At 35.4% G+C, this 13,960-nt stretch overlaps 1 protein-coding gene across 1 annotated transcript in view; it reads right to left on the bottom strand.

Annotated features, from left to right (window-relative positions):
* EML5 (EMAP like 5) overlaps positions 1-13,960 on the bottom strand; it is a 114,083-nt gene that overhangs the window by 30,220 nt on the left and 69,903 nt on the right. The window contains 6 exon segments of the mRNA XM_075151343.1: positions 6,732-6,858; positions 8,433-8,634; positions 9,545-9,721; positions 10,525-10,613; positions 11,583-11,714; positions 12,558-12,710. Coding sequence (XP_075007444.1) covers positions 6,732-6,858; positions 8,433-8,634; positions 9,545-9,721; positions 10,525-10,613; positions 11,583-11,714; positions 12,558-12,710 — 880 coding nt within the window.

The following is a 13,960-nucleotide window of genomic DNA, read 5'->3' as shown; positions in this document are numbered from 1 at the left end:
GATAAAGTCAGGCTACACAGATCATAACCCAAATACAAATCTTGCAACCCTCATCACTGAGCCATGCAATCGTTCCTCTAGACATTTATTTCCTGGTCATATCTGATTATTTTAGTTGCAAAACGAATGGTTTTTTTTCCTTGCATTCGAAACTGGAGAAGATTTGGTAAACCTTGATACTTAAGTAATTGGCTTTTTGAGTTCCTCAAAGACATGAGTTAGCTCAGTTTTGGGAGGAAAAAATAATTACCTCAAACTGGTAAAGGGAGACCATTCCTTTCCCTAATGTTGTTCTAGTCTATCGCTAGTGCTCAGACACACAGTAATACAAGTAACTAACGATAATGAAATTCTTGCTTGTGAAGAATGAAATCTCCAGAAATTTCAGGGTTTTCAGTCTCAAGGTTAATGCCCTGCACTAATGTACATTCCACTGTGCAGAAACTGATTCACAGAAAGGTTAGCTTCAAAAAGCCCTGCTTTCATTCTAAAACTGTTTAAAAAAAAAAGTTAAACTTAAATTTTCTTGTAATCTAATTTATTCTGCAAACAGGGTGAACAGAGAGAGGGAAGAAGCTTTCTATAATTTTTCATTTTGATTCCTGGCTTCTCCCTTCTCCCAGATCACACAAGTTGACAGAGTGAAAGGAGAGAATAAAGCTGGTTTTTTACAAAAAGAACTTTGGAATTTGTGCTATTTACATTCATATCACAAGTCACTAGACTGGCAAGCAGAAAAACCTAATTGCATTCCGTCCATTTTATCCAAAACATATGGAAGATGTTTGTGTAAAATTTCTGAATTTCAGTGGCAATTACAAGGTGATAATTGAGAGGTTCAGATACAGGAGGCCTCATTTCAGTAGTTTCCTCCCACTCTCACCTCCTTGGAAGTACACTTTAGGTTTGTTTACTGTCTGTATCAGGTAAAACAAAAAAAAAATCTTCACTTCTGGGTCAGTAAAAGACTAGTTTGTAAACAGTTTGTTAGTTCCCGAAGATATTTTTGCATATGTCCTTCCACACACACAAAAAAATCCTCGAGACCAAAACAAAAAAAAATTAAAGAAAAAAAAAATTCTGAAGCAATTTTGCCACAATGCCTGTTTATGAATTGCATCTGGAAGTGGATGCAGAGCATCTAAAGAATTTTCAAAAGATATAAAACACTAGGATCTTCCCATACAAGATTCTCAGCACGTGGACTGAGTAATGATATGTATTAAGAAAACAGGATAGTGATGACTATGAGAGACAAACTTTTTCAAAGGTTTTAGTTGCTTGCGAATCTTTAGCATGGTAAATTTTTGGTGAAAAATTAAACCAGAATTCCTGGTTGTTTAGTTTTGAGATCTGTTGGTACAGCCATTCTTATCTAAGGTACATTAATCACAGCATCCTCCCTCTGACAGTGACAAATAGTGAACACTTCAGGGAGTAGAACAACAGAGTAAGAATGGAGTGATATTCTCCAGATTCTTCTCCCAATCTCCAGTGATTTGCAGTTCAGGGAGTAGCTGAGCCAGAAGTGTTTTCAAAATTAACTATTCATGATGGATTTTTCTTCTAAGCAATTTACCTAGCACAAAAACATACTAGGAAAGAACTTTTAGTAAGGGACAGAAACAGTTTTCCAGTTTATTTTGTGCTGCTGAATATCCATAAAGCTATTACACAACCATATTAGACACACAATAGACATCTTTTCACATAAAAATATTATCTTTTAATATTAGTGTTCAGAAATTATAAATAATTCAAACTATAGAGTGCTGCCTCACAGCCAATGCCATTTTGTGTTTTCAATAGAAGTTAAAATAAGTATTCCAATGTCGATATATTTTTTACTTCTAGAGAATGGCATATCATTAGCAGAGGTGGCCTTAAACTACACTGCAAGCAGACCTTAAACCGATTGAGTTCTAGCATCCATAAGTTTTCAAAAAAAAAGTACCTGAAACTTAAGGCTTCAACATATTTCTGTTCAGCATATCAACTTTTACAGCACTAGCATCTCTTATTTTCAAAAAATACCTGTCCCACTACCTTGTAAAAGAAAGCTAAAAGTAACATTCAGCATTAACTCTAGCCAACCATCTGCCTATTTTGTCAAACATTACATCATGTAATGAAGTAATGTTCATTTAAGACTTGGAAAGAAAGTCTCTAAAGCAATCTTTTTTAATTTCAAAACTACCAATAAAGTGAAAATACCTATATGGGAATCTACAAGAGCAAATAAAAATAATTGTGTTTTCAAATACACAGTCAAAAGCAAGCTGAAATAGCTTTGAAGTTAACACAGTCTTGTAGGTATTCCATTTACATTTTTCCTTACCGTCCCAAAACAAAGACTGAACACTACCACTGCCATGCTACCCTTCATTCTCAGCATCAGTGGGCAATATTAGAATGACTTACTGTCAGCTGTATTCTTTTATAGCTTGCAGCTTCTGGTTCTGCATCTCTAGTACTAGAACCCACTAATCCAGTTGCTTTTTAATTATGGAACTATGCAATAAAACTGCAAACAGTTATGCCTGAAAGTTGGGGCTTGGTACGCAGCAAACTATTTCTTCCGTTCATCTCTAAATCCTTCTTTAAAACATGTATTGTTTTCTTCTTCAACTGTCTCAAGCAGTAGATAAAATAGACCTAAACATTTAAGGCGTCAAAAATATTTACCTTATTGATTTCTTTCAAATACTGAATTGCTTAGATAAGATTGTTACCAAAAAAAAAAAAGTCCCAAAAAAAGTGGGGAAAATCATGTTTATCCTCAAGGAAAAAAATAAAGGCAGTGCTGCCTAGAAGTATGAGTTGATGCAAGTCACATCTCAAGTTAATGTGTTAGGCATAAAAATGATTAAAACAGAGAAACGTCCACTGCTCCTAGTAAAACTGTGCTGTTGTGAAGGGGAAAACTTTTTTTTTAAAAACTTCTGCTATTGCAAGGAAAAAAAGTAATTTATGAGCAAAACCAGAAAATTGAGAATAGGACACTACGTCTGTTGGAGAACAAAAATAATCCTTTGTTCAGATTCATGTTCTGGGAACTGCATTTATATTTGCAATTAAGGGTCACTGGAAGAAAATTATTATGCTACACCAAAAGTAGAATGTCATGTTCCGTACTTCACAGAGAAGCTACCTACCCACCAGACTGCAGTCTTTTGCAGGCTCTTTTGCTTATTCTCCCTTTCTGACCCTAGGGATTCTTTCATTCCTTTCTGCAGAGCTTTAGCAAAAAGGAGCGACACTGTTTTGACCCACCTGGTGATGTGTATTTGAATTTTTGATAGACTAAATGGCCGAAAACACTGACTTCCTACATCATCCTACTACTTACATCATAAAAGGTGAGATCAACTTAACCTTTCTAATAATATTAAAATCGAGGTAATTCTAGTGAATCAATTTTTGGTACCCAGTTGAGTAATTTCTGACTCTCTATCCAGGGCACTGTCTCAGACTACAACTCTTGGCCTCACAGACGTTCTTTTGTGAGAAGCAGGAAACAGATGAGATTTCAGGTATGCTTCTTCCTTTAGTGTTCTCCTATTGTTTATCTCATTTAATACTCTGGATACCAAAAATCATATTCCTTCTATATAGAGGGAACTTCACTACTCAGTTAGGGTTTATGAATTCCACTTCAGCTGTCAGGTACAACAATCTTAAATAGTAACTACATTTTTGGTATGGTCTTTAATGTCTTTATACAAAGCCTTAGAGTTCAATTATCTGGTAGTATTTATCTCCATCTTCTCTCACAGAGAATTAAACTTTTCCTACACTCAATAATAAAAGAGGTTCAGATACTTTCTGATAAGGAATCTCCTTTATACACAAAGTCAAAATTATTTGAAAGACATTCTCAGAAGCACATTCTACACTGGTATGTACCTGTGATCCTGAGAATACACGGATTCCAATAAAGCGTTACTACAAGAAATGTATCTCTTCTAATGTTTGGCAGTCAATATAACAAGCCTACGCATAACATGGAATGCCACAGATGTACTACCCACACTTTGAGAAGTACACCCAAATACCCTCTAAATGAACAAACACAGAACAAAAGTCTGTATAAGTTATACATGCTCTGCATAAACTTACACGGAAACACTGACTACAGATACACTTTTTTTTTTTAAAGTCTAAAACCAGCATTAATTTGATAAAGACTGTTAGTGGTATGATCTAAAATTTACATGACGACAGTGGCTTTCCTGATTATGCCAAGTTGTCTGCAGAAGGATACACAGAGATTAACACAATTCTATCATCTGTCACCACAGGGACGTGATTTCATTGTGGAAACAGGGTTCAGGTAGGTATGACAGGGGTTCTCCTTTCTTAACCAGTGTAGGTCCAAGTGTCCTGACAGCTCAGTCTACAAGTCTGAAGGGTGGCCTACAGCCTAAGGATTTGTTGTGCTACAAACGTAAGAGCATGTTTTTGAGTATGCATATATTCTAAATAGAGTATGTGCAAAAACTCATTACCTGATGCAGGCACCTAAGCTAGCAACTCTGCATATCATATTAATGCTATGTGGTCCCCTAGCAGCTCAGATCCTTAAGTAGTATAGGTGCTTTGGTAAAATGCTGCAGCCAAGTCAATAATGCTCCTCTCGTCCCTGAAGCTTTATTAGCTCCAACACAGTGGTGCAGACATGGTGATACTGCTCGTATAGCCACTTCAGGCATCTCTGCAACGTGCTCCCTGAACTTTTTATTCCATGTTGAACCTCTGCATCAACAGTGTAATATAGTCTTACAGAAGTCCACAAGCAGTTAGGCGAGCTCTCTGACTATAGCTACTTAAGTCAAGCTGTTCCTTAGCCACTCCTAAGTATTGAGGAAAAGAGGATGAGATTTGCTCACCTCCTCCCAAACTCTCTATTTAGCACCCACTCATGTCTCTTCAAACTGAGAACTGGGCTTATTCTTTGTCCCTTATCCCTTTTCTACTCATTAACAAGCTATTATTTAATAGTAAAGAGTTAAAGCCTTCACTTCTATTTCAAAGTATAACTACTTTCCCAAGCAGCTTAAGTTATTAAAATGCATTTGATCCTGGACTTTGTGTAAATGAACTTACCTTACTACCCCCTGCCTTCATAGGAAGCAAAAGTAAAGGGAAATAAAAATAAAATAAAAATTAGTATCTACAAAAGTAGACTTACTAAAACATTTACCAAACTTACACAATATTAACTTCAGCAGAACAGAAGTTAAAATGCATACAGTAACCATATTCTATCTTTATTCTTCACAAAAACTTTTCTTTGAAGTTTTAAGGCCCTAAACTTTTAAACAATGCAGACAATGGAATCGTTTCATGAACTTTCATGCATTTTGAATCAGAACCTAGTTACCTTACTACAGAATTAATTTTATTTAATATTTTATTGGAAACTGAAAAACACAACTCATTCAGCTTCCAGAAACAATTATTGAAAGAAATACAAGAGGTTTACAATTTCATTTTAAAAAAAAAAATCTATAATCACAGCTTTCATTAACAAGAGTAAATATAAATCCAAAATGTTGATACCATGCATGTTACTTCTTTTTGATTTCCACACCAAATACGTCTAATTAATAAACAAAGACCATTTTTTGTTTTAAATGCAAGAGAGGGAGCCACAGCAGGCATCCATTCTCTCCTTCAGCAACACAACTTGAAAACAAAAGATGATACCAAAACTCCCACAAACGTCAGGTTGCATTTCTCAACAGGGCATCACAGATCTGTCAGCTTCACTGCGGAAAGAGGCATGCATATCATAACAGAACTCCTCACATTCCTGCAGGAAGTTTCCAATCTGCTATTTCTCTATATACTTGCTCCTAATTGTATTGTGTTGCATTTTCCTCACTTCCCCCTCATTAATACTAGTGTTCCTCAATTGCCACTGTATCATGTTAGCAATCCCTCTTTCCTTTTCCCTCACATACACTGTCCACATAGATTTTGCTGACAACAAACAACAACTTTCAGGGTCCTGTGCTCAGCTGCAGATTCTACAACAGATTACATTCTAGTGGTTATAAGTTCTTTTTCTTACTTCACATCTACTTTACCTGCTGGTCTTATTCTACTCTGCTCCCCACCCCCTTCTCTTCTAAAGCGTATGATAGTGAACCAAGCAATACAACTAACATTGCAAAGCAAATCAACTTAATTTTCCAAGACTCATTAATAGAAACTGCAGAACCACTGTGGACAGACTTTTTCAAAGAAAAGTAGAAGTTATCTGGAGACAGAAACAATGCAAGAAGAAATTACAACTGAATTAGTCAGATTAATATGGCTAATTAGATTTAGCTGTCAAAAACAAACAATTGAGAGCTGTCTTTCAATAAAACAATTGTACAGGTTCATGCCTATAATGCCGTCACTAGATACCACTCAGTATTTAAGTTTCAAAAGGAACATATTATCAAACACCAGCAAATAACTCAATTATCTCAAGAAACTCTCCAAACATAATAATACACACACATCATTTGTAGTCTTTTGTGCTGTCTGAAAAAAGAGATACAGCCTAGTCCTTAGGCAAGACTTTCATTAAGTTGTGGGTTTTTCTCCTCCAAAGAAATATTTCCACTCTTTTTATACATACCCTTTTAAGTTGTATATATATTCCAATATAATTATGGTTTACTATTAATCATCTTTTCAGATTGCTTTCTTGGCTAGAACTGTAATTTAGCAATTACCTTTCATCTAAGGTTGGCTCCTTTTGTTGCAGATGAGGCTTAATTCCAAACATTGGTCTAATGTTTGTTGATAAGGCTTTGATGGTGTAATTAATTTCATTTTCCCTTGTCACATCACTGTCATAACCTAACAAAATCAGAGTGAACAGTATCAAAAAAAAAAAAGATACCAGAAAAAAAAATTGTATCATAATTTGTGCAGCTTTCAACAGTGTACTGGACTACAAGAACAATTATACCATGTATTATTAGTAACATAAATACATAACAGAAAGAAAGTAGTTGGGAATAATGGACATTGTTGATAAAAGACATTCTAAAAAAAAAATTCTCTACAATTGTGGAAAAAAATATTAAAGATTCAAGGGACATTCAAAGCTACCCCATTTCTGCTTGGTTGGCCTTAACTCAGGGTCACTAACAAAGGACCTCACTACATGACACCTGCTGTTAAGTTCTGGAAGATTTAGCGCCAGGTTGTTCTCAATTTCAGGATCCATCCATTAGAATGGGACCTATAGGTCTGCACAGGGTTCCTACACAATGCTTAGGGACAGCCAGGCATATCAACAGGATGTTTACTATAGTAAACATGGCAAAAAGGCTAAATAGCGACAGGGTTGTTACTTACTCTCCATTTTTTTTTTCAAAGATTGAGACTACTAATGCCAACTTTATGAATAGTTCTTAACTCTAGCTGAAATTAATAGGACCTAATGAAGAGAAACTTCTGTGGAAGAAGATGTCAATGTCTTTTCTTGTGAAGCTTAACAGACCTCTCTTTCTTTTAGAGTATTTTTGAACACATAGCTTAAGAGGGTTCTGTGTAAAGCACCACAGCCTAGGGAAGTGTCAAAACCAGCACTGGAAGGCTATTGGGCAAAGATGTGCTAACAGGTCACAGGCAGAAGCTGAACAAAAACTCTGAAGATTGCAATTTTTGATTCAGAAAGCTAAAGTTGACCAAGTCCCTCTGTAGGCAATTAAATCACTTTGCAGATGTAGTCTTCAATATTTTTATGCAGAGAGACAGTGCATAAAAATTCTTCTCCAATGAATGTTTAATATGCCTCTAATATTTAAAGTGTCTCTTTGGTCATTTAGCAGATTTTAGTGAAAACTTAAGTTAATTTATTACACAGACTATCTAAAGAGTAGCAGTGATAGTTTAAAAATATTTGAAGACCAAGGAATTGACACGGACAAAAAATTGCACTTGGGAGCAGAGGGAACAAGTTTGGAGGCTCATGAACCCTCAGAATTATAACATGAAAAGGAAAACATTAAGTATGGCAAAACTAACAGAAGTCAATTCTACGAGATGTAATTAACACTTTATAACTATTGATATTATGATTTTGCAATAGATTGTTCCATATATGAACATCAGTCTACCTCAGTCTACTATGCTTTCATGTTATGAAAACAGATGCTACAACATCAAGATAACTATGATCTCACTTTATACAGATTTCAACACAATTCCATTAGAATTAATGCCCAAATCTAAACTGTGATGAATGTATTCTTCTGTATAGATACTCCAAAAAGAAATTTTACTTAAGGTTTTTGAAGGATCTTCACCGTTTAAGATTAAAACAATCATATATAAAAGTTGTTTATTTCTAAATTAGCAGTTTTCCATTAATAAAGTCTTCTTGAGATAGCATAATCCAGCTAGTTTTATAAATTATTACTGACCTCCATCTTCTTCAGAATCTAGATCAGACTCTTCACTATCACACTGCCTGCTATCCCGATGTCCTTCCATCTCGTAAGTCCAAAGCATTAAAGAGGTGTCTGCTCCTCCAACAGTGACCAACAAACTGTCATCATAGGTCCAACGGACATTTGTCACATGGGTACTGTGAGCAACATACCTCTTAAATTTTCCAAACTTTCCCTAAGAAGGTAGAAGAAAAGGCACAGATCAAATTTAACCAGTCTGCTAGATAAAACTGAAATGAGTTGCCAGTGCACAACAACATGTTCTTAAATTCTTTACGGTTTATGCTTCAGCTGTTTTGCATTTTGTATGTATCACATGATTTCCCAAGTTCCTTTCCTATAGGAACTTCATGAAATGTTAACCATATTTCCACACCAAGCATGCAAGAATTTGTTTATAAACAGATTCCAGCAATAAACACTGGATCATTTGTCCTAGGAGAGAAAAGAATCTAACAGATTAAGAATAAAATGCACATAGAATATTTTGTGGATTGTTACCATCCCTAGTATGGCAAAATATTCAAAATCGAAGACGTATTTACCGACAAACATACAGGAAAACTAGAAAGGTTCTAGAAGAGCAGTAAAAACATCATGTGCTTCTGGAATGGCTTTTCTATAGTGCGTGATTAAATAATATTAAAGCTCTTCATCTTACTCAAAAATGACTGAGGTTGCACAGAATGAAGGCCTATAAAATGAGTGAAATGAAGGTGAGGAAGAAATGTTCATTGTCTTCCAAAACAAGAGCTTAAGGGGCTAAAAACCAACATTGATAAAAACCACAAAAGATATTATTAGACAGTGCCTGTCCCATTCCCATTCTTACAGTTTTTCCTATCCATTTGCCACTGTCCGTGATAGGACACTACATGAGATGGCTCTTTAGTCTGACCTGGAATCGTCATTCTTACTAACTGAAAGTTTAATGCATTGCAAATCGCAGTGTAATATTGAATGCTTTCGTTGATCATAAGGACAAAAGTATAAAAGCACTATTTTGTTCTGTGACGAATTTTTACAGTTTTGAAAAGGCAGTTTTATTAATCAATCTTCTCCATGAACAGCTGAAAATTACTTACTTTAGCAGGGTATCGAAACAGTTTCACAAATCCAAAATCATCTCCTGTGGCTAATACTTTACTATCACTAGTGAGGCATGAAGCAGTTACATCTGTGACTTCACCAATTATTGGCCAGATTCCTTCACAGCAAGAGCCCAAAACACTTGTCCATGATGCCCAGCCAATCTTTTCTACCTGAAAAAACAATCTGTTTGAGACAGAGCATGCTTCTTCCCAGGCAGTTTTCTTCCATATCTGATTTCAAGAGAAAGTCCTTGCACTGAAAGATATGTCACATCTAAAAGATAACATTTTAACATATTAACTATTTACTTTCTGACTATTCAGGATTTCATTTGAGACCCTTAATTTTACCTCTATTAACTTCCAGTTGCAAAACCTCTAGGAGTATTTAAAAAATTTTGATCTTACCTGCCCTTCCAGGCTACAGAAAACAAGTTACATTTTTCAACACTGCCTTCCAATCTCGTAGAAAATATTATTTGAAAATTATCCATTTTCACTCTCTGCCCTATGACAATGCTCTATATCTGAGAAAACAAATCAGTATTATAGGTACAATACGCTATACTTGCCTATGTATATTATGTATACTATATTGCATTGTTATGTAAAGATAGACGTGAGGTCTTCCACAGCAAGGTTAGCCCTAAGTAATCTGCAATAGGTTTTCAAAGGTGCTTAGGTACCAAAAGAGGCATGCAGAAGTCCAGTGAGATTTTCACGAGTGCGTAAATCAGCCAAATGTCCATTTCTTAACAGAAGAGACAAATGTGATATCCCCTATGTATTTTATCATTCTGATTACATTATCTAATTGAACAGGCTGCAAAAAAGGTTGAAGAAGCCTAACAGAAGCTTTTTCAACAGACCAGTTAAAATTACAGTTTTATACATCATTTCCTCTTATGTGGTATAGACGGTTGTATGATAACTCTAATTTGCAAACAAGTTAAGAAGGCAGTCTATTTCCTCACCTCCAAACTAGGAATTGTCTGTTTTTTTCCACGAGGAGCTTCAAAAAACAACTGCTCTTTAGCACCAGTGTTGACTTGCAAGAGCTTCCCTATAAAACACATTACATATTGTATATTAAGGTTATTTTGAAATTTTTGTTGCTAACAGCATTACACAAATTGTTTCCATTGGAAAAAGTTGCATACATAAACAGTGGATCTGGAAGTATGGGCTTCTGAAGATCTGAGTCCTTTGACCCCTAAATTCACAGTCCTTCCTCCTCTCTTTGAAAACTGTAATAATGCATCACCTTACTCTCCTGTTTATGGTAGACAGAATGTACTGGGTCTAATTCAGAGCTTGTTTGCGACAACTGGCTGACCAGTATGCCTGTGCTCTTGGGTTTGAGAAGCACATATGCTGCCAGGCCAACAGCTGCTTCTAAGCAGCTGACTTCTGCTTGCCTTTATACTACTACTTTTCTGAGGGGAATTCTCATTGATGTCTCTGTCCTCTTTCTGTTTTCAAAATTCTCAGAGGAAGCTAACTTATAACACACTTTCAAATTAAATTGGACTGTTTCAAAAGTGATTATATGTAGAGGAATAAGACCAGGAACTAAAAGATTGCACAACTGCACTGCCTTGTTTTTGTATGAAAGGGGACTAAAGCTAGTATTTAAATTAATCATGTATTAAGACCCAGGAAGAGAGGAAATCCAGTCTTTCTGCTATTTTTGATAACAAGGATACATATTCCTGAGCTACAGATGCAACTGCATTATGCAGTACATTATTCAAGAAGTAGAAGTCAAACAATAAACACAGAAGACAAAAAAAACCCACCCAAACAAACTAATCTATAGAGATAATGTATTTTACTTCAAATTGCACAACTTCTAAATACATAAATAGTGGTAAAAATCATGTTTTTATATTTATTCAGATGCTGTGAGCATATTCATAAACTGAAGAAACAAATCTGTCAGTGATAGCATAAATTCATATTGTAGATGTACTGTATTTAGTCTATAACGTAATCAATCTTCCAGTAGATTTTTAGAATGAATACTACTTACCTCTTATGTCCCAGTCCATGTGTGTGATATAGCTGGAGGCTCCCTTGCAGATTCCTACTCGTTTACTGCTCATTACATTATAAATATCTACAAAGTTGTCACAGGATGCCACAGCTAAGTATTTTCCAGCCCCTACAACACATCAGTGGAAACACAAGACATTTTCAAAAATTGTAGTGCTCTGTATATTAAACACAAGTACATTCTGGAATTTAGCTATATGCAACTCAGATTTCTTTGAAATGAGCTCGCTAATTGGTACATAGTCCCTGACAGACTAATGTTCATATCACACAATCAAAATCAGTATGAAATCTACAACCATTACATCTACAAACAATAAAAACTATCTGATGAACTTTTAAACATTTAGTGCACTCAGAGAGTGGTAAGGCTTAGGTAAGCAGAAAGTAATGTTGCATGAGAATTGGGATCAGTAATTTGCATCAAATTTCTCCTACAGAAGAATATTTTCACCAAAGTAGTATTATTAGTTTAGGCTGTACATTTGAGTTCCTAAATAAGAGCTGTACTGTTTGAAAAAAAACTAGTCTCACTGGGAGTGCTAAGCACTGTAGGGGGAAAAAAAGAAGAAAAAAGAAGACACCAAAACTTTCTGACACATCAGTTTCAAGCATTCTCATTAGCTAACAGTAACCCCAGTGAAGAGCCAAACTTAAGCAGCTCATAAAGCGGAACCCTACGGACCTAGGGAGGCTGCTGGATGACCATGATTTAAAATTAACTGTTGCATTCAGGAGGTTACTATGAGCAAACCTATTCCAATAACCTCATCTTTAAATGAGCAACACAGGCCTTCACACCCAACATTTTTCAAAATGTTAGTATTAGTCTTGCTGACTTGTTTGTTACATGTAAAAGAGTACTACAAATCTCTACCTCTTTTATCTTTTAAAGGTTATAAAGCTTGCTTGAACAACCTTGATAAAAAAATCTTCATTTTAAATCACTTACCAGGAGAAAATCGGATCTCTGAAATAACATCTTTCCTGTGCTGGAAAGAGACTAGGTCCTCCAGGGTATCTGCATTAACTATCAAAAAACTTCCATCATTGAGACCAACGGCTAATGCTTTTCCTTCAGGAGAAAAGCAGCAACATCTACCTCCTATGAGGAATACAGAAATGGCATTCAGGTACATTTACAGTGCATAATCCCTCTTTTAGATTTATTTTTCCAGTAGTAAAGGAAAACTATTCTTATATTATATAGTCTAATGAAATTTTTTAGATGCTGCCAACATCATTTCCCAACTCTACATCTGTGACAGCACACAGAAGCTATTGGCAAATCTACAAGTACACAACCCCAGAATCTTAGATTAGATTTATTTGCATATTAATTGACATACGTTCTACATTAGTAATACAGATTAATCACTATTGTCTATATATTTTTAATTTGCTCTCCTTCTTAGTATCTGGTGCCAGTTATTTGTTACCATTTGCTCTGGTAAGGAGAACACAGCTGGAAAAGACCTTTTGGACTCACAGAATCCAGTCGCTTGCTATCACGGTCATTATGTCATATAATCCTTTTAATAAACATGTGAAGTTTCATTTGAAAAACAGTTCAATTTCCAATCTAAACTTATTTATGGTCAGCTTATATAGATTTGTTTCCCTGCCAGAATTTTCCATTAGCCTAAGTATTTTTCCCTATTATTTGTTGTTCTTATTAACTTGTAGACAGCAATCTTTTATTTAGCTCATTCCAGCACAAAGCTTCTCATTCATTATCCTGTAGCTCCTCTTCTTCCATACTCAACTTTCAGTTTAATTTCATTCAGCTGAATACAGATGAGAAGTGTACACCAAAAATATTCTGATCAGTCTCTTGTAAATTACATGAATACTTCAGTATGTCCTGGGAAAAATACCTCACTATCAACGTAATTGTCATCCTACGATCAGCTAGAACATCCTGAGTCCTCTGCTCCTCAGTTACTCCTCAGCTACACAGACATTTTTCTTACAGTCATCGAGTCTTGCCTTTTTTAATTACCAAATATTGTCTCATTTCCATTACTGCAGTCTGCAGAAGTATCCAGCTCTTTCTGTACAGTACACAAGTGCTTTTTAAGATCACCAAAGCATCTCAAAATGTGTCTCATCAGCAAATTAAGTCATCGTACTGTTTATTGTTCTGCCAAAACTACTATTAAAAATATTAAGAAATATCAGCTTTAAGACTTGAGCAGACTTCACCAACTTGAAACTTTCTTGTTTAATCCCTGCTTGTGCCAGCTAATGACTCTTCTTACATTTACTTTATCAATCCAAATCATCTTCAACTAAGCTTCCTATAAGGTTTGGATCAAAATGCTTTACTGAACACCAAACAGATAAAGCCTATTG

This window comes from Calonectris borealis, chromosome 5, assembly GCF_964195595.1.
Source record: "Calonectris borealis chromosome 5, bCalBor7.hap1.2, whole genome shotgun sequence".
NCBI classification, from domain to species: domain Eukaryota; kingdom Metazoa; phylum Chordata; class Aves; order Procellariiformes; family Procellariidae; genus Calonectris; species Calonectris borealis.
This window is presented reverse-complemented; position numbering and strand designations above follow the sequence as displayed.